General features: G+C 46.2%; 1 protein-coding gene across 1 annotated transcript in view; it reads right to left on the bottom strand.

Annotated features, from left to right (window-relative positions):
* Positions 1-383: 383 nt before the first annotated feature.
* PNLIPRP3 (pancreatic lipase related protein 3) overlaps positions 384-21,374 on the bottom strand; it is a 47,434-nt gene continuing 26,443 nt past the window's right edge. Inside the window, exons 3-12 of the mRNA XM_036027530.1 lie at positions 16,438-16,557; positions 15,659-15,790; positions 13,960-14,068; positions 10,155-10,274; positions 9,948-10,070; positions 6,733-6,851; positions 3,695-3,827; positions 3,127-3,238; positions 923-1,090; positions 384-649 (exon numbers count right to left, since the gene is read on the bottom strand). Of these exons, the coding sequence (XP_035883423.1) occupies positions 586-649; positions 923-1,090; positions 3,127-3,238; positions 3,695-3,827; positions 6,733-6,851; positions 9,948-10,070; positions 10,155-10,274; positions 13,960-14,068; positions 15,659-15,790; positions 16,438-16,557 (1,200 nt within the window). The 3' untranslated portion in view covers positions 384-585. The remainder of the gene's footprint in view (positions 650-922; positions 1,091-3,126; positions 3,239-3,694; positions 3,828-6,732; positions 6,852-9,947; positions 10,071-10,154; positions 10,275-13,959; positions 14,069-15,658; positions 15,791-16,437; positions 16,558-21,374) is intronic.

Raw genomic sequence — 21,374 nt, 5'->3', positions numbered from 1 at the left:
CACACACTGAAGATAAACTCCAAAACCTGTCCTACCCCACATATACCCCGAAGACCAAGGAAAACCTTGGAAATACTAATGTACTCCCATTAGGTTACATCATTAATAGGTACACATTATCAACCCACAGGGTTATAATCTATGTATCATGAACTCTAGTCATAATTTGCCATGCAAGGTTTAAAAACATAATAGATATTCTTTAAATCATTTTAGAACAATGACTATTCTACTTGAAAATACTCAGAACCGGCTTCACTCCGCCAGGGAGCCCCCCTTCTGCCCAGGGGGGTTCACAACACTGCGGCATTGCCCCCCCCCCCATTCCGGGAACTTCCGGCACCGCTCCGTGTCGTCCCTGACTTCCAGGTCCCCGAGGGCCACAGCCCCATCCTCAGTCCTAGGGTCCAGACTATATTTAAGGCACATATAAAAGTTTGTCACTGAGAAAAATATTCTATGCCGAAAAAAACAACTGTACCATTCTGTCTCATTTACAAAGGCAGAGTTGAGTCCGATGACCAACTAAAAGGAGGTTATTTTTCATGTTCCCATTAAAGAACTCCATCAAGACTGTATCTGGGATTAGCATGGGTTCAGGATCTGAGCAACCGTAGGTCCCTGGATGTCCTGGCCGCAGAAGGTAGATCTGGAAAATGTAAAGGAGGAAAAAAGGATATTCATATGATCCCGGGGGGAAGGGAGAGACATTGGTAGATCTTTCAAGTAATGAGTAATTAGTGTCTTGTAAACACTTTTGCAAATATAGTATTGATTAGATAATGTTTCTTTTCTTCAATTGCAAAATTTCAGCATGTACAGTTTTATACTGGTTGCAAATTTCAAAGTATATATGGGTTTCAAATACCACTTCCAAAACTTAAACTGTGTTTGAAAATGCAAAGAGAAAAGTAATACTCACTCATATCCATATTTCCCAGATTTATCTACCACCCTTTCGGCTCCCAACTTATTCGGAGAACGTCCAAATGAATGTTCCTTCCAAATGAACTCAATGCTTGTAACGTTGCCGACGTTAACATCTGCGTCAATTAATTTCGTGTACGTTGCGCCTGGCTGAAGTGTTCCGCTGTGAACAGAAAGTGAGACTCATAATCTTGTCCTGGGCAGTCGCCAAGCTGAAGGGAGAGGCATCTGCGTGTGTACTGTGGAAGAGAAAGTTGTGTTTGCTGGCGTTTTCTCGTAGGAGAGATGTATTCTTTCTATTCCTATTGGTCAGTGTTCTCAGGACAGCGTGGTTCCGAAGCTTGAGGGAAGAGTGAGGCAAATGGGAAGCTTGACTAGTTGATTCTGGGGGGAGGCCTAGAGATGCACTAGCTTGATGAGTTCTCCATAATGATGGATAAGGTCTTAGCTTTGGTAGCATCAGAAACCAGATTTTATTGACACCAGGAAATGATGACACCATCGATAATGGGTGAATTCACCCAAAACTGATTCATAACTACATGACTGTTGATCAGTTCGCAATGGACAGATACTTCCTTTTATTAACCAGAATGTTCTCCTAGTCCTTCCCTGGTACCTTCTTTATCGTTACCAAAAGAATTGAGAATCAAGATGTTTGGGTGGGCATGGCACTGGAGCGGAGAGAGATGGGTTATCTGCGGCATGAGGCATAGTTTGTCCAAGCTGACATTCGAGCTCTCCTATTCCTGCTGCTCCCCTGCTCCTCTGATCATCTACTGCCTGCCTCCTCTAAGTGGGGCATAAGCTCCATGCAAGGGGCTGTGTCTACATCCCCAGCAATCAGAACAATTCCTGGCACACAGCAGGCACTTACATGTTTCAAGTCCAGACTGGAAGCTTGACTGAAGACTAGACATAGGCTAGCACACCGGTTCATTTAGCGGACTTCATTTCAAGATGAAACATCTAGTGTGAACCCAAAATGCTCGATGATTCTCAGAGCAGGACTGGGTGACTACCTAGCAACATCACAAACAGCTCCTTCACACATCGGAAGTGGAGAAGTGCCGGAGCACTCTTACAAGCCCTAAGGGAGCAGGAACTGCATATCCGTCCCCACCTGGCCCAGACCAGGTGCCTTTGTGCAGGCCACCAACCACACAGCCTTGGCCAGTGTGTCCTGAGCCTCAGAGTCACAGGCACACGATTGCGTTGGGGGCTCACAGAGACATGGAGAACAGGTAGAAATGAGATGCTAAGCCAGGGAAGGGTATTTGGAACAAAGGAACAGCAAATGTGAAGACGGGCAGGGAAGAAATTTGGGGATCTATTCAATGCTGGGTGGTGCCGTCAGGGAAACCTGGGTGAGCTGAAGGAGGACGCAGCCACACACAGCAGACGTGCCCAGACAGGTGTGCTGGGCCTGGGCATTGGCTAGGATCCAGACGACACTGGCGAACCCGCATTTGCAGGCAGGATAACGTGCAGACTCTGCCAGAATGACTAATCCAAGGCATCCCTCGCGTGAGAAAATAACCACAAAACCTCTGCCCACTCTTTGAAGGTGATGAAAATCAAAGAGGCAAAACATTTGATCCGTTCATCAGTTTGCAAGAGGATAACATCCAACTGGTGTGTAATATTAATTCTAAAATGAATTACAGAGTTATATAATGAAAGGGAAATATGTAACACAAAGTCCTAGAGGCTGATCAAAGAAAAGATTAAAGAAAACCTGACATAAAGGGGCACTGTAGCCCTAGATACACAGGTGTCTGTCTCTACTGAGAGATTTGTACCTGTGACTGTCCCAGCTCACGTCCTGTATCTGTGGGTACCAGTGACGTACCTTATTAGAAATTTGGAAATTGATACAAATGTCTTATTTCATAAGTCATTTGAAACCTACACAAATAAAAACATATGCCGAATTTTATAATATTAAAAGGACCGAATACCAGGATAACTATACATCTGATTTACTTGCCGGTCAGCTTTTCCCTACTTGCTTTATTACCTAGGTCTGTATTTTCACGTTATCACTTCCTAACATTTTCTGCGTGTAGCTGGCACTGTGGCAAACACAGGTACCACGCTTTCTATTTTATATCCGGAAATCACGAAGCGAAAGGGCGAGTCAGAGGCAACGTGCCAGATTGTGGTTTTTTTACAGGAGATGACGAGCCGGTCGCCCACCTGGCCACCCCGAACTCCTCCGCCTTCCCAGCCGTTCCTCCCACACGGAGAAATACGCTCCCTTGCGTGGCGTTGTTTCCGCTGAGTCTGACGGACAGTTTGTGCCTCCAACCTTGGAAGAAAGAAACGTGGAGGGTTAAAAATGCGTGACAAGCGCGGCAGCCCGAGCACTTGAACGCAAAGGCAGCTTTGTAACTTTCAGCGTTCGAGGGGAGCGAGGCTGTTCCCGTTCATGGAAAAAAAAGTCAACGTGTAATAGTTTGAGTGAATTTGCTTCCTGCCCTCCCCCTGCCTGTGGTCTTTCAGGGGGCTGCTCTCAGGAGGTGCCACTCAGTCTGGTTGTGGAAGTCCCTCCTTCGTCTCCTAACACAAGGTTTACTGAGGCTGAGACTTTTTTTTTTTTTAGCTTCCTCTTCTCCATGAGCCCAAACTTACCCAATTGTTCCTCTCTGCATCCTGGAAGTCCGGCCCACTGTCCACTGACTTAATAGGCCCTCAGTAAAAACTGTCAAAATTTAAAAGATAAGTACCTTAAAGCAGTACAAGGAAACTTAGTTACAATACTTACGGGCAAATGGGGAAAGAGGCCCAGTGTTTAAAAAATAATAGGATCTATTAGGCCTCCTATTTTTGAGGTGAAATCTATCAGCAAAATGGCCCATCGTCGGGCAACCTCCTTTGGGACAATGGAAGCAATTCCCCTGGTGACAGAAAACAAGATGTGATCACAAACACAATTAGAAATGTCTTTCCATAAACTTATGATACAGTAGTAAACAGTAATAAATCTTTGGAATTTAAATAAAGTATAAGCATTTCAAAATGACTAAGTTGCCCAACAGGCTCTCCTGCTTGTTTGAAAAACAAAACAAAATAAGACAAAAACTGTGGATTGAGCTTGGGCTGCAAACCAAAGTGTCTCAGGTTTGATTCCCAGCCAGGGTACATGCCTGGGTTGCAGGCCATCACCCCCAGCAACCGCACACTGATGTTTCTCTCTCTCTCTATCTCCCTCCCTTCCCTCTCTAAAAATAAATAAATAAAATATTTTTTAAAAAGGCAAAAACTGACAGAAAAAGAAAAATGGCCTTTTAGAGAAATGGGGAAACGACAGGACGAGACACCCCACACAGAAAAGGAAACTCGGATCATCAATGCTCTGTGAGAAGACGTTCCATCTTGCTCGCTGTCAGGGATGTGCTAATTAAAACCACATGCAATTTCATACTCAGCAGATCTGCAAAAATTCCAGCCACCGGCAAATGCAAGGGCCGGGGAAGACACTGAGTGGGGGATTCTCATTGGCTTTCGATGAGAATGTCAATTCACGGAAACCGCAGACAGCCACTAGGTGATGTCTAGTAAAGATGGAAATGCACACGTGCTTTGACAATCTCACGTCTATTACCGGTATACATCACTGAGAAACGTCCACCCAGGTACACAAGGAGACAGGCAGAGGTGTCCGTTGCCAAATTGCTTTTAATCACAAACAACTGAAAACCATCACAATGCACATTAGTGGGGGAATGAATAAATAAATTGTGGCTGATTCCTACCAAATAAATATATAGATCTATATACATCCATGTCGATTTCAAATTGATAAACTTTAACAGCAAAATAAAAGCAAATCCAGAAAGATACTTACAGTATGATACTATGTATTTGATATAAATGTGATTCACGTCAAATGCTGCTTTTGGGGAAGTGGTGGGGAAACGTAAGGAATTTCAATTCCTTCATTTTATTTGTATGTTGTTTTTTTTTAAGATTTTATTTATTTATTTTTAGAGAGGGAAGGGAGCGGGGAGAGAGAGAGAGAGAGAGAGAGAGAGGGAGAGAAACGTCAATGTGCGGTTGCTGGGGGTTCTGGCCTGCAACCCAGGCATGTACCCTGGCTGGGAATCAAACCTGGGACACTTTGGTTCCCAGCCCGTGCTCAATCCACTGAGCTACGCCAGCCAGGGCGCTATTTGTATGTTTTAAAATATGAAGCAAAACTAATGAGATGTTCACTTTAAAAAACCTTGGGTGGTACTTTTGGAGTATTCGCAATTTTAGATTTATCTGTATATCTGGGCTAGAACTAGAGTCAGACACCCCATTCAAACCGTCATTTGTAACACAGGAAAATTCTAGCAAAAACAATAACGACTCGCATTTCCTGGGCGCTCACCATGTGCCAGGCACTGCTCTAAGCACTTTCTGTGCATTTACCTCACCTGATCCTCACACAGCCCCTTACTGTTCTGGTGTTTTCAGTCCCTCTCTCGTGCTACAGGTGTGGGAACTGCCGTGCAGAGAAGGTAGTTGACAGCTCGCCCAGCGCTGCACGTTTGGTGAACGATGAAACCGCAACGTGGACCGGAGCAGCCTGACGCTAGAACCCCTCTTTATTTTTATTTTATTAGGCTATTGTGCTCTGTTTTATTTTTATGACCCTTTGGGTGAACATACCATAAAACATACCAAGGAAATAGACTCTGTTCTCTAAGAGCGTAACCATAACTTGCATCACGTGGAGCAGGAGCCTGAGCTTCTCCAACTGGCGGATGGACCCCCATTCTCTCTGAATATACCGTGAATCCCAAGGTCTGCCTCCGCCTGTATGGTAAATGCCAGGACCTCTCAGTGACTCGGGGCAGCACCCGGGTGGTTGAAGGGGGAGGTGAGGGGAAAAGGATGTTACAGGGGGGACTGTCAGTGTTTGACCGTCAAGCTTTCTGAGAATAGAAGTTCACCGGGGCACCTTCCGAGTAAGGACCGCTGGCTCAGGAAATGGAGACAACGGCCTGAGGGCATCCCCTCACCTTACTCTGGGATGGGGGAGAAATGCTTATTCCCATCCCAGCCCCGCACCTCCTCACAAAGCACCATTGCTTACCATCAGCTTCGGATGGAGCCCCTCCAATGTCTGTCTACCCTGACTGGAGAGCGATCTCTGAACACAAGAGGGAAAATCTTTGCACTTCCCACTACAAAATAGATTTTCCTTCTCGTTTTCATAGCGATAACCAAATGAAAAATACGCTCCGCTCAGAGCTGGCACTGCGGGCTTCATGACTCAAGTAAAATCAAATTTGGTATTTTGTCACATATTGATCCGTGTGGAACTCCTGTGAGCTATCTGTGCCTCAGTGCTGCTCTCTATAAATAATTAAATTTTAATATAAAATCATTGTAATGTTCCAAGGGAATAGTAACGTGTTTGGTTGCAGCTATTGATGGGGTCAGCTTTCTGGGGGCATTTTGGAAGATGACATTTAAAATACCTACATAGAAAATGTTTCGCCCTGGACTTATTTCAGTCACACCGTAGCATCTAATTACTGCATAACAAATGGCCCAAAAAGAAAAATTGGATATAATGTTCAAAAGAGCTGAAACAACCAGAATACAAATCGTTGGGTTACTTATTTAAGCCTTTCAGCATCCTCAGCCGCTGCTCAGTGCTCAGGACAGAATTTACTATTTCCCGAAGTGGCGGATGCCCTTTTTTTTTTTTTATTAAACCACAAACCCAAAGCCCTAATTTTTAGTTGGCTGATCATGCCTCAAAAAACGACTTGCTAATTAAATCCCACTGCAAAACCCTTTACTTACGGCTTTAAAAGACTCGTAGGATCTACAAGGATAAGCAATGAATGCATCAGGGTTGAGGATGCTTTCCATGTAAAAGCGGTGACTTCGGGCATGGTTGCAGTCAAAGAAGGAAGCCATTTCTGTGGAAACAGTTTGCAGTGAACTGGTGGCCATGAATGGGTTAACTGGTAACTGAGAGCAGGAACCACTTCTTTAAATAAGTCACTTTAAATGACAGTGTCTTGACCTGGGTCTAGACACTTGGATGTTGCGCATGCATCAGTATTACACAGTGCTTTCTCTGTACCAAAGGATTCTTCGTGTGAATCGAAAGGGACATTCAAGCAGGGCAAAGAGGCAAATGCAAATGTAGATGACTCGGTGCGCTGACACTAACACCCTCCGAACGTCCCAGATCTCTGGCACTGCACTCAGAGCTCGGGGTAACCCCGCGCACGGAGCATCTCCTTAGACCCATTACTCTCGTCTCCCCGTCTCTGCAGGAAGGACCAGACTCCCCCCTACTCAGACACTCACAGCCAGCGATGTTAGCCAGTGCACGCCTTCCGCTGAGCTTCCAGGTGGGACAGGTGGGAGGTGTTATACAGGATGCTACAGACCAGTTAGTTTTGTCATTGTCAGGCATAACATCATTGCCACCGGGATTTAGGATGATCGCAATAGTTAATAAGATAGATCTAAACACATGTGTGCATGCTGAAGACGTGCTCTGTTCACCTCACGTAACATTGTTACTGTACGGCATGCACCGTTGGTCCAATGGCCTGCACTGCTCGGCTGGTCTTTGAGAAACTAGACTTTGGTTTCCGTGGAGGTGGTGGTGCATCGTTACTCTCTGACAGCAGCCTCCAGCGAAGCTCTCCTTCCTAGGTCCTCATCCTTCTGCAGTACACACTGCCATTCCCCTCTTCAGGGGGCGGAGCCTCTATCGTCACCCACCTGGGCTGCAGGCTAGTCTCGTGACTTGATCTGACCAATAGGGAGTGGAAAAACCGACACCGTGCCAGTTCTAGGCCCTTGGTCTTAAGAGACTTTCCCGCATCCATTCTTGCTCTTTTGGGACCCAGCCTCCAGGTTAAAAATCCAGGTCCACTGGCTGGGGACGGAGGCCCCGAAGGATAACTTAAAGACGAGAACAGGTACCAAGACCCCAGAAGTGGGAGGCCACCTCGGGCCTTCCCACCGAGCCCAGCCCCCAACAGGCCCCCTCCCATGAGCAACCCCAGAGGACATGGGGAGAAGCGGGGTCTCTGTGGAGCTCTGCTTGAAACCTGAGCCTCAGGACCCTGGGCAGAAAACCATCGCTGTTTTAGACCCCATGGTTTGTTATGCAGTTGGTAACCGAGACAGTGAAATTTCACAAATGCAATAATTGGCAGTATCTTTTTTTTTTTAATGGGGCCTTCTTTTACATAAGGTCTCTTTATATACAGACTTATAATCATAATTAATTGTGATTTAGACAAGATGGTTCATTAGAATATAGGGAACTCTGTATTTTTAAATTAATGGCCTTTTAGTAATAAATATAATGTAAAATGGAATATCTTGAAGTCTTAAAACCCACTTAAAGGCCAAACATGATTGATACATGTGCTTCTCATCCAACAGAGTTGTAGAAAATCTAATGTCTCAAAATGATATGACAAGTGCATGTTTTACTTGAATTAACTCTTCACAGAATCTCAAATGCTCTGTGTATAACACTTACTATAGTTATATAAAGGAGTCTTTTGACCTATATTTTATCCTAATAGGAAGGATTTCAAATCATAATGTGGAAAACACGAGAAGCAAGTTTTATATAGGACTTTTTTGAACAAATATTGCTTCTCAGTATAGATGGGGCTGGCTTTAATTCTGATTTTGAGTATCCCTACATTCTGATTTTTTTAAGTAGTCATTGCAAATGGATACTTTGAATCACATTTCGTCTCTGAGAACAGACATTAGAACTTTTGTAATTCTTCTCTAGTGAAGAAGAAATTTGAGCTCCTCCCAATGGTTTGCGTACCTTTCGTCTGCATCAGCCAAACAGAAGCTCAAACAATTATGTCTTCTAGATATTCTGGCTACACGGGATTATGTGGTAAGATATTTAGCATCATCCAGATATTTATGATCACATCATCATACATTATTATATATCATTATATGTAATAAATTTTATTACATGATGATATAGAGAGATGGGGAGGAATGGAATTCCCAAATAATAACTTTTTGGTGCCTTTTGACTAAATGCCCTATAGGGATATCACTATAATAATTATAATAATAATTATAACAACAATAATTATTATTATTGGAAACCACTATAAAAGGTTAACTATTATTTGTTTCATTTACGATTAATTTAATGTGTGATCCAGTGTGATTCTATTAACTAGTAGGTCGAACCACTCCCCGCTTCTGCTCACAGTCCCCCGTGCCCCCTGGCCCCTGGAGTGCAAGCTGAGGTCTTCTCTAGCATCTCGAGGGCCCATGCTGTCTCCCTCCGTCACTGCTCCTTTTCGAACCTCGTTCCCTACGACTCTCCTCTTTGTCACTTCGCTCCAGCCACAACGGGCTCCTCACAGCCATGACCCTCCCAGACAGGCTCCTGCCCCAGGCCCTTTGCACTTGCTATCGCCACCCCTCAGCCTGCAATGCTTTCTCCCCAGGTGTCCACTAGGCTAACTCCTTTAGGCCGTCTTTCCAGCAAGGACTCCCTGGCCACCCTATCAAAAGTCTACTTTCCCCGCCTCGCCCTACTCTTGGCAACACATCACCGCCCCATTCCAGGCTTTATTTTGTTTCCTTCGCGTTTATTCCGTGACTGTGTTTCTAGCAAATTAGAATATTAGCTTCGTCAGACAAAGATTTTTGTCTCTTTCTTTCATCCATACACCTGCTGTTCCTAGAATAATGCCTGGCACCTAGTAAGCACTCAACACATAGTTGTTGCATGAAGGAACCCTCCTTGTTTACACTGAGTGACTACAATATGCTAGACAGGCTGGTAGGCCCTGAGGACACAAAGGTAACGAGACAGGAACGCTGACCTTGCAGATCTCACAACTAGGGGGCGCTCCAAGAATGGGATTCTATTTTGGGCTAAATTGTATTTTTATATTCTATTATGCTACATTATATACAAAAGGATGTTGATCCTGTCCAGGGAGGGAGCTGAGTGAATGTGTAACAGCAGCCTTCACATTTTAGAAAGTATTTACCTGTCTTGTAAGCATTGAGATTAAATGTAAATAAAGGTGTAATTAAGTCGTCACATCCCGGCATGTATTTCCCTCCGTTTGGGTAAAAGTCAAGGTGTCCACAAGCGTTAATAGTGCCGGCGCCTGAAACACAGGAAAAGCAAGACAAATGCTTCAGGAATCCTCCCCTGTGCGTCAGTGAAGTTTCCGTCCATGCTAACAACTCACCGAACTCAAAGAAGAAGCGAACCGCATTGGTGTGAATTACGTCCACGAGGCTGGCGTCCGAGGGGTCCAGTCTGACCTCGTTGGGAGTGTTGTGGAAGTACGGCCCGGCCGGGTCCAGCCCTAGGAAAAAGCATGGCACCTGTTAAACCGAGTCACGTTCTACTCTAGAGAACACTGATGGTGTTGTTATTAGGGAAGGGTAGACGGTGAAGGCAGGGCACTCTTTTCTGCATGCTTTGCATAGGTCAAACACCACCCAGGACGAAATACACCGGAATAAACTGAGTATACAAGGTCTGCCTGGAAAGGGTCCAGCCATTAGTAATATAACCGGGACAGTTTGCATGACATCATTGTAACCTGAAGGCCAAGGAGAGTGGATTGGGATGCACATGCGTGAACCATGACGACTTCACTGTACTTGTTAGTGGGGGTGGTAGACGCTGTTGACTGAGCATGTGTACTGTGTGGCTGTCGCATTCAAAATGACTGAGTGAGTAGAGCAGCAAATCTGCATCCAATTTTGTGTTCAGCTTGAACACTCCTCCGCAGAAACTATGGATGATTCAGAAGGCCGCAGCTATGGGCAACTGGTGATTGGCAGCTTCATCATGACAACGTACCCACTCGTGTACTACGTCTCATGCAGAGTTTTTTGGCAAAACATCAAATCACCCAGGTGACTCAGGCCCCCTACAAGCCATATTTGGTGCCCTGTAACTTATGGCTTTTCCCAAAACTAAAATCACCTTTGAAAGGGAAGAGATTTCAGACCATTGATGGGATTCAGGAAAATATGATGGAGCAGCTGATGGCGACTGGGAGAACTATGTGAGGTTCCAAGTGCCTACTTTGAAGGGGACTGAGGTGTCATTGTCCTATGTACAATGTTTCTTGTGTCTTGTATCTTCTTCAGTGAATGTCTCTATTTTTCATATTCCATGGCTGGATACCTTCTGGAGAGATCTCGTATAAATGCAGGGTCTGTGTATATTGCAGTGGCAGATCCCACACACGAGTAAGAATGTGGGTCTAGACGCTGCCAAACAGCTAACCAAGTCAGAAAAACCAAAGTGGCTTTTCTAGGTCAGTACATAGAATACCACGTAGACAATTAAGGTCAGGGCTGGAGATGACCTTGAGAGCAGCATCTGCATGCAAGATAAATAAATAAATAAATAAAAATAAAACATCGGAGCTCTTCAGAATGTAGAGATGAATCTACAAAGCAACACAGTGAAAGTGATAGTTAAAAATCTAATCTTGGTCCTCAGCTCAGGCTCACTTACTTCCGCTCCATTATGTGAGAAGAGTGAGAAGCCCGAAGCCCAGGGAAGTGAGGTGACTCGGCAAGGTCACCAAGTGTTAGAGGCAAAAGGGACCAAGAGCCCAGGAGTGCAGATGCTCAGCCCACTGTCTCCTATTCAATGTCTCGTGAAATACAGGTGAGGTCTCCATCCACACGTGCCTTCATCGACACACTCAGCAGTTATTTCCAAAGGAAATACTATGTGTCAGGGGCTAGAGCATAACCATTCGGGACCTAAGTTTATTAGTGTGTATGGATTTGAGCGCATGGGTGTGTGTGTCAGCAGAGAGGGATGGATCTCCTCCCAATGAGGGAAAACACGGGTGCTCTTTACAGATTAAAAAAGAAGCTTGAATCAGCTGAGCAGCCCCCAGGCTATCCTCATTTATAGTCATCCACGATAATTCCCCGCCAGGTATAGATAATTATCATAGACATAGAAACTTACCCATGTCTTAAAACCTATCATGCCAATGTTGTTCTCAACTAGTTTTATTATAAAGTTAAGATTTTTCTGGGGGTCTCAGTTCTTCCGTTTCTCAAGGAACATGATTTTTGCAAAATATAACCACTTAGAATATAGATCACAACATCCAAATTCTGTAAATTCTTTGGATGTTCAGGGAGACTTTAAAAAATTCTTGTTTTTTGCTTCAGCTGGCGTAGTTCAGTGGATTGAGCATGGCCTGCCAACCAAGCATCGCAGGTTCGATTCCCAGTCAGGGCACATGCCTAGGATGCAGGTCATGGCCCCCAGCAACCGCACATTGATGTTTCTCTCCCTCTCTCTCTCTCTCTTTCCCCCCCCCAACCCCTTCCCTCTCTAAAAATAAATAAATAAAATCTTTGAAAAAAAATCTTGTTTTCTACTTACTCAACAGGATCATTCACTTGGCAGGAAAACATTGGAGTTATATGATATCTGATTTTTGAAATAAGAATTAAGAGAGAGAAATCTTCATGAATTTATTGTAACCTGGTGTGGATTTTTAATGCATGTAGGGCAACATTCTTCCCTTTAGTTTATGGTTTAAGTGCCCTACCGGCTGCGTAGGCCCCATGAGGGTCTGCCTTCAGAAACGGTATGCTCCTCTTCCCCCGGACTTGAAAACTTGGAGAAGAGGGGAAGTGACTTCAGAATAAAGACACCCTTTCATTATCCTAAGTAGGAGTGGCGGTGATGGGCTGGGTGGAAGCTGGGATCAGAGAGCGGGGAAACGAGGAAGCCTTCAGCAGGAAACCCTGTTATAGCAAGAGATTGCAGAGGCAAAATATTTTGAATCTAACTTGAAATTCTTCACTCTTTCTATAAGAAATATTTTTAACTGAAATTTGAATTTGAAGCATATGTGTGCGCACCCACTACGTGCCAGGCCTGGGGTGGGGGCGGAGCGAAGGAGGCACATGAAGATGATAGGACCATGTGATACAATATTTGTATTTGCGAGTGTAACAGAGGCACAATGCAAAGAGTCTGGGAAGCTCGGAGAATGAACCAAGCCTGAGGGGGACACGTTTGAGTTGGATCTTGGAGGACAAACAGTGGAAGTTTAGGGTGAGGGTGAAGAGCATAGGAAGAGGCACAGAAATAGGAAAACAACACGAGGAAACGTGAAATGTGGCAGGACAAGCTAAGAAGCTCTAGGCAATGGGAAGAAGTCTCGGGCAGTGGAGGGACCCTGCCCGTGTTTGGAGAGAGGATGGCCCTGGCAGTTCTCGGGAAGACGGGGCCGGGGCACCAGCCACGACGGCCAACGTCCAGGCGAGAGATACAGGAGGCCCAGGATGGTGGCCAGGACCTGGGGAGGCACAGGGGGAGGAAGGAGACATGGGACTTGCGGGCCGACTGTCGGTGGGGGATGCAGGGGAGGGAGGGGCCAGCCCAGCTGGTCCATGACGGAGCTGACGCTTTGACCTCCATCCATCTGACTCAATTGTCTTGGAAGTCAGAATGCAGGGAAGGGGTGGATTAATTATCATTCTCAAAAGCCCAATTCATAGTATGGGTTTTACTTTGCAACTTCTTTTTAGACCTAACGGCATACCCAGGGGTAATGTTAAACCTTGTGGCAGCAGGAACAGCCCGGGCACCGGCCTTAAACACAGCAGTTCCTTACTGCCGGTGTACCCTGAGAGAGCTAGGAGCCAGGCGCGTCACGGACATCCCTCCGGCGCCATCGGTGGGGTCCTACCTCTTTCTCTGTGTCTGCAGGAATGGAACCGCAAAGGCTGGGGTGTGTCATAATTCCTTCAATCGCCCCCTACAGGGGGCCCATCACCTGGTTGCCATTACTTCGCCACCACAGACAATGCTGAGGCAGATGAATGCCCTTGAACATGGATCTGCACACTCAGGCTCTGAAAGTGCGTCCGTCTTTGGGTTTACATGAGTCACGTTCCCTCGTATTTTATACTTTGCTTCTGGTGCTCCATTTGGTGTTCAGATACTTAATTTTGTGTGTGAAAAAGCAGGTACACATTCAAGGCCCAACTCACCGGTTATTCTTCCAAGGCCCGGCGTCCTTGACCCAGCCTCCCCTGCCAGATGAGCTCCCAGGCTGTGGCCGATCAAGTGCACTTTAGAAGGGGAATATCCAAACTGTTTCTGATGGTTAAAAAAACAAAACAAAACAAAACAGAACAAATATTTTTAAAAGAGCGGGCAGAATGGCTTAAATATGCTTAAAACGAGAAAGGAGCTGGCATGTTTCCCCCTCTCACATACAGGATGACGACCGGCAAAGTGACAAAGTGACCCCCACACGTCCACCCATGTCCTTGTCTGGTGGAAGGCAGGCCTGGAGGAACGCCTTCCATCAGAGGCCCTTCCGCTGTGCGAAGGGACCTCATGGTCCTTGGGTGCAGGACAACAGCCCAGGGTCAGCGTCTGTGGCTTCCAGCCCACGCCCGTCCTTCCAGAGACCCGATCCTTCCAGCACGGCCCAGCACAGGTCAAAGGCCACTCACTCCCATGCGGTTAGCCACCTCGCCCGTGGCTGCCTCCTTCAGTTTAAGGTGGCTCTCGCAAACGTCTCGGACGACACGGGGCCTAGAGGGGCCCATGGACTAATGGAGACCCCAGGGTCAACGTAGAAGCTCACAAGAACTCATGGCTGGTGGTTCTCTGAGGAGGAGATGAATCCGACTGCACTCTTTGTGTGCAAAGACCCACTCTAACTGCCTCCTCAGGGTCCACCCTCCCCTGACAGGTGGGGGTAGAGGGAGACTGTGGGGGCAGAGAGAGATGCGCGAGGGCAGGTGGATATGTGGGGGGGGGGGGGAAGAGAGATGAGTGGGGAAAGAGAGGAGCACTGGGCTCCCTGATTCTTCTCCAGGCTGCCTCCTGACTGTGCTCCGCGTTCCAGCATCGCTGTCCCTGGCCTCCCCTCTAAGCTGCCAATCAGGCCACTCTCGTCCCATTGCCGTGGACTTGCTCCTAGCACGGTGCCTACACGCTGTCGGAGCGGACACGCTGTCCCACTCCCCGCGTGCCTTCAGTGCCCAGAGCAGTGCCCGGCTCACAGAAGGCATAAGTAAAATATTTGGTGGATAAGTGTGTGAACCCTCCTAAAAACCTGAAAGGGTCACAAATCTTTGGATTTTACTTGGCTGCATTTTATGGTAGGAAATTACTTTCTATAAGGGTAGAGGCATTTGGAAATGTATAAGTGTCTCCGGGTATATCCCTTATAAATAGCAAAATCTATTTTATCGTTTATATGTGTATGTAAAGTGTACAGTTAAAGAGTTTGTGTCTGGACTTGCGTACAGACCTAATTCACTGCCATGGAACCCAGTTTCTATAAGAAAACGCACTTCACGTTCTCAACAAGAAGCATTCATAAGCTGGAAATAGTTAATCATCATGAAGGATAGGTTTACAATGTGATGAAAACTAACAGCGATGGTCCTACAGGCTGATCAAGGTCAAATGACCTTGAACCGAGGGAAGGCCAGGGAAAGCCTTTGTTGTGAAGCCCGTGAAGGAACACTGCCACCCTGTGGCGCTTTGTATAACCGCAGGCACTTGCACAAGAAGTTACTTCCCTTTTCTGGCTCCCACGCACGAATGCTTACTATTCCACACGTTCAGTACTTGTGTAAGCTAATAAAAAGAACATCAGCTTGCCCCAAATTCTTGGTGTTACGATACAAAACCAGCTAAATATAATTTAGAAATAATAACTCTCCTTACCACGAGAACATCGATAAAATAGGCCACCTCGGCTCCCGCAACGCGGAGATTGTTGACAGCGTGGAGGTATTCCAGGGAGCCGTTAATCCAGTCTACATTGATGCAGTTCGCGTCTTCCACCTTCAGCAGCACCTGGGGCCAGGGGTTGGTACGAGCGGTAAAGAAACGAGGATGAAAGGAAACCAAAGTGCCTGAATAATTGACTCGAGAGTAAGAAATAACACGGGCAGCAGCGCCTCCTACACACTCGGCCCTGTCCTAACCCTTTTACATACGGGAACTTACGCAACCCTCACTTAGGGATAAGGAAACTGAGGCACAGCGAGGTTCATGAACTTGCCCGGGATCCCAGAGCCGGTACGCAGACCCACGGTATGAATTCAGACAACCCGACTCTACCATCCTACGGGGCCTCGTAAGTGACTGCTCGCTACGTTAGCCTGCATTGAGTCTCCAGTGTAAGAGAGGAAACTTAATTTCTTGAAGTGAACTTAGACATTTTTCCCCCTTAAACGAGCAATTGAGACTACCACTCTTCTTGTGTGTGTGTGAAAGGTGAGAATGATCAAGTAGTAATTTAGAAATATGCTCCCATTGTAACTTAGGCAATTCACAACAAGTGGAAATAAGTGGGAAATGGGTAATTCACTTCAAGCTTTGGAACACGGGTGGCATGAGTAACCGAATGGAGGATTCTTGATTATGCACCGATGCCCTGCACGGTGTGTTCATGTTAAACACAAACTTTCCGACTAAAGAAGAGCTTGTTCCCATCGTACGTTGCACATGTCTTGCTGCCATTTTCCATCTGACTTCCAGCCAGGTATGTTGATGTGAGTCGTCTTGTCTGTGCTGAAGTGTGAGTCTCCGATAGTCTGATAATTAACTGCACTGATCTCCTGTTCCAAGTGAAAAGAGATGAAGGAGAAACCACAATTCAGTTATTTAATATTTAGTAGCATCATTCTAAATCTGCTAAAAACATTCCACTACATTTAATTTTGAGCCACCTCCTTTCATACATGTTTAGCAAAGAAATAGTCACCAATGCATATTGCAAAAGTGCAAAAAAGGTTTTAATACATTATAAAATGCAACATACAAATTTAATCATGAGGAAAGGAAATAACAAGTTTGGTTTTGAGGCAATGTTTTAAAGTTGGGTCGGCTTCAGTCAGAACTTCAGTAAGCCCTGATTTGTGCAGTACTTCTCACTTGCCAGTGCAGTTCACGGGCATTGTCTTACTTGAGACTTAGAAGCAGGGTTACTAGGGTGGCAACAAAGTCGACTGTATACCTCACTTTATGAGTGAGGAATACAGGTTAGAATCTTACCACATGAAAGACAGCAGCATATTAAAGACAATTTTATGCGATTGCATTAAATATTCTTCTGTATTTCTTATATTTTGTGGCCTTGGTTTTATAACCAACCTCTCAAAAGACTTTGCAGTACTATGATTTTGTTATTAAGAGGAAGATTAAAAGGCACAAGGACAAGCAACTGTCTAAGACAAAAAAGGATAATTAGCAGATAGCAAGTCCGACAACAGTGAATCCTATCACTGAGAAGCCGCGCGTGTAGAAACCTACGGAATTTAAACAAACAGCCTATCGCTAGCTGCCTGTCTTAATGGTGTTACGCCATCAATCATACAACTCGCTGGTTAAAGTGTCTCCAAGACCATAAACAAATTATAAGAATCAGAAGTTGGTTCACACGGTAATTACAATAGAGCCGACACTCTGTCAGCCTGTGAGTCAGGCATTGTTTGAAGGACGTTATGGGGGGCCCCTTTAACCTTCGCAGCACAGCGAGGTAGGTGCCCATCTAACAGACCAGGAAGGGGCACAACGACAGACACCAAGGCACTTGCCCCAAAGCGCTGTAGCTAACGAGTGCTGAGCGGGGTTCAAACATGTACCCGGCCACTGGGCTCTCAAGCTGTGATGGGTCACAGTCTTCCCTACTGATGGGGCCCAGACCAGATGTGGGGTCTGCTGAGGCAGGTAATAAAGTCAACTGTATGCGGGCTCTGCCGGAAGCGTGTATCTACTAAGGAGTGGAATCCAAGGGCAAAACGTTTGTCCATCCACGTGTCCAAAAGAGCCCCGATGTCCAATTCAGCTCCAGCAGCAGCCCCCTAAACACCTACTACATTCCTGTTTCCACAACCAAAACAACCTATTTCAGGGAGGAATTTAGTAGAAAAATGTGTCTAGTCTTTCCCTGTCAAGAGGACAGTTGGAAGAAAGGGAACCTCAAGCACGTGGCAGTCAGACGAATATTGTGGGATCGGAGCACCCCCCGCTGTCACAAGAGCCACTGAGGAATTTAGTAAAGGAGGGAGGCAGAAAAATGTGTCGTTCACTTTCCAATCCGTCTGCGACACCCCCGTAAGATGGCATGCTGACCCGGACAGTGGGAAACGCCCCACATCGTGGGATGGAAACAAGGCCACTGGGATTCTGCTGCCCCAAGGAGAGAAACTACAAAAGCTTTCAGAACAGAACAGGCTACCCAGAGAAAGGGCTACTCGAAGCATCGATGGTTAGCAGGGCGCTCGGGCCTCTCCTCCGAATGTTCTCATCGGGGAGGCGTCGCGGAGGCTAGTGGGCATGAGATCGCCCCGTTCTGCAACTGCTGACTACTTCACAGGTGACCTCATTTCCAGCACGTCAAAAATAGTCACCACTCGGGTATGTTCCCGCCTCGACAGTGGCTACAGGCACAGAAACTTCCATCATTGTGCAAAAGGTGTGTCACCCCTAGCGTCTGCGCCAGCCACTCTGGGGGAAAGGGTCGTGGCTTCAAGGGGGAAGTGGGTCATTTTATCCTTGCAGGAAGGTGCCTGTGAAGACCTCTGACTCTCAGAAGACCAAGTCCATTGCACCATGTCCCCCCGACAATTGATCCCTCTGGGAAAAGAGGCTGTTAAGCCTTTGCATGTCCACTCCCACTTTCTCATAAACAGAGACAATCAAAGTCATACTGCACAGCGTTTAGACCAAGCCTAGGGCAATCTTTTCGTGTTTTAGTATAACACCCTGAGTCCATCCTATGTCCTAGCTGTTGTTAAAAAACACTGTAACAGAATAACACCTGTATGCTCTCAGTTCTTAATGGGCAACTTTCACATGATAAAAATGAAAATGTATTAACTTTGGTAAGACTCGACTTCTTGTGATCTAGTCTCTCAAGGTTGACAAGGAGCCAACAGAATGACCTTTTTTTGGCCCCAGTCATCTAAAGAAAGTATAAGTTCGTTTAATAATGCTCCAAATGAGAGTGTAATTAAATTACTTTACATATGTTAAGAATGTTTGAATTATTAATTAAAGTTATTTTGTCATTTTAAACAAAAAACCCACTGTAGCAACAAACCCGCAGGCTTCTATCCACCGCAAGACTCAGGTCAAATCCAGGTTGTCACGCATGGTTCCTTCCAACGGGAAGGAGTGGGGGAGACCTGAGGAATGCTGCTTTTACTGTCATTTTACTAGGAAAGTATCGGTTTCTGATGTTCTCATCATTGCCTCGAGGGCCCGGCCTCACCTTAAGACTAGTCTACGTCAACTTCTGTGTTAGTGCCTGTGCTCTACAGGGTTCAAGTGCATGACCACTGTGCAGAAGAAGCATGAAGGACCAGTGAGTCCTATGAGGACTGAGGGTCAAGAGCAGGAGATACAGTTGGTCCTGAACGGACACTAAACCAACAAAGGCACTCCAAACATTTGTATTCAATGTAGATTCTCCATCATTTAGAAATTACGGTCAAATATATATAACATAAAAGTTAAAAAAAACTATTGTATTTTTCCATTCCCCAAAAGTTACTGGGCAAACCATTTTCACACGTGCACTTCAGTAGCATAAATCAGTCCCAATGTTGCATGACCATGACCTCCATCCCTCTCCAGAACCTGCCCATCATCCCAGAGTGAAGTTCTGTGTCGTTAAACACTAACCCCACGGCACCCTGCCCCTCACCTCTAGGGGTTACCCTCCTACTTTCTGTCTCTGCGAATTCGGTCATTCGAGGAACCCCATCACACTGGAGTCCTACAGCATCTGTCCCTTTGTGTCTGGTTTATTTAATTTGGCAAAATGTTTACAAGGGGTATCCATGGTATAGCCTCTGGCAGAACTTCATTTCTTTTTAAAACTGAGTAATATAAAAAATTGAACTTTTGATAACATTTTTTTATAAGCTTCTCTGTACTCATAATGAGGACTCTTCTTCTTTGTCGTCAATAGAGTTGTCACCTACAGAACAGGTGGTGTATTTCAGTGCAGGCGGCACGTGTGTGTCTGGGAAGCAGACGGCTACAAAGTGGATTATGTTGTATGAAGTGCAGCCTTGCATGCGCCAGGTCCGGTGGGAAGCAAGCCTCAGGGTGACAGACGCAGGCAGAGGCTGAAATGATCTCGCTGTGAGGAGTGCTCCGTCTCTGCCCCCCTTTCCCGCCTGCTCCCTAAATACAGATGCTCCACAGGACCTGCTCTCCTGCTTTCTCTCTGCCCCGAGACTGCAGGTGTTTTTTGGGTTTCAGCTTCCACCTCTGGGTAAAAGGCTCTGAATCCCTTTCTCCAGCTGTACGCTGGCCCCTCAGCTGTAAAACTAAAATCTCCGAAAGCCTGCCCAAACCCCACCTGCCCAAAATGGGACTCGTTCTCTTTCACCCCCGAATAGTCTGATGAGAGGGTCGTTAGTCTCCCGATCACTCATGTGTGAAGTCCCAGGGCAGTTTATGAGGTCGATCGTGTCAGCTGTCTGCCGTCACACGCACAGTCGGGACTCTGGTTCGGGCTCACGCCCCGTGCCTGACCCACCGCACTACAGCATTCCACTCAGGCCGTGCAGTAGGGCGCCCCATGATCACGGACACACTCTGTGTGTGCACCGACTGACTCGGCCACCACCAGCCACGCGTGGCTACTAAAGACTGAAAATGTGGTGCTGTCGCACAGCGGTTTTCAATTTTTTCCATCTCATGGCACACATAAACTAGTGACTAAAATCCTGTGGCATAGCTGATGAACCGAATTTTTAATTTAATTTAATTTTGATAACCACATGCAGCCAGTGGCTACTGGGTTGGACAGCATAGCACCGAGGGGTCCGGCTGTCACCTCCAGGCTTTTGGAGGGTACACTCCACTCAGCCAGGGTAACTGTCCTACGCTCTCTTCAAAAACTCTCATGGCCCTGGTTGGCGTAGCTCAATGGATGGAGCTCGGGCTGCGAACCAAAGTGTTGCAGGTTCGATTCCCAGTCAGGGCACATGCCTGGGTTGCAGGCCATGGCCCCCAGCAACCGCACATTGGTGTCTCTCTCTCTCTCTCTCTCTCTATCTCCCTCCCTTCCCTCTCTAAAAATAGATAAATAAAATCTTTAAAAAATCTTGTTTAAAAAAAAAACTCTCGTGGTTCCGAGGGTAAAATCAAAACTCCACGGGAAGCAGTTACATGATTCGTTTCTGTCTGCTTTGCTAACCAACTCTGCCTTTGAGGACTTCCTTTCTGTCCCCAGTCCAACTCAGCATTTGTTCACGTCACCTTCTCTGTCCTCTCCCTGTCTGTGTCTTCATATAAGGACCGAGCCCATGCTCAGGACACGCCTCCAACGCGCGTCCCCTTCAAAGCCTTTCCCAGTCACCATCTCCACCCCCCAGGGGAAGGGAAGCCCCTCCTCACTGTGAGCTTAGATCTCAGA

The sequence above is a fragment of the Phyllostomus discolor genome, chromosome 5 (genome assembly GCF_004126475.2).
Source record: "Phyllostomus discolor isolate MPI-MPIP mPhyDis1 chromosome 5, mPhyDis1.pri.v3, whole genome shotgun sequence".
NCBI lineage: Eukaryota > Metazoa > Chordata > Mammalia > Chiroptera > Phyllostomidae > Phyllostomus > Phyllostomus discolor.
The sequence above is the reverse complement of the archived record's forward strand: the minus strand, read 5'-3'. Positions and strand labels throughout refer to the sequence as shown.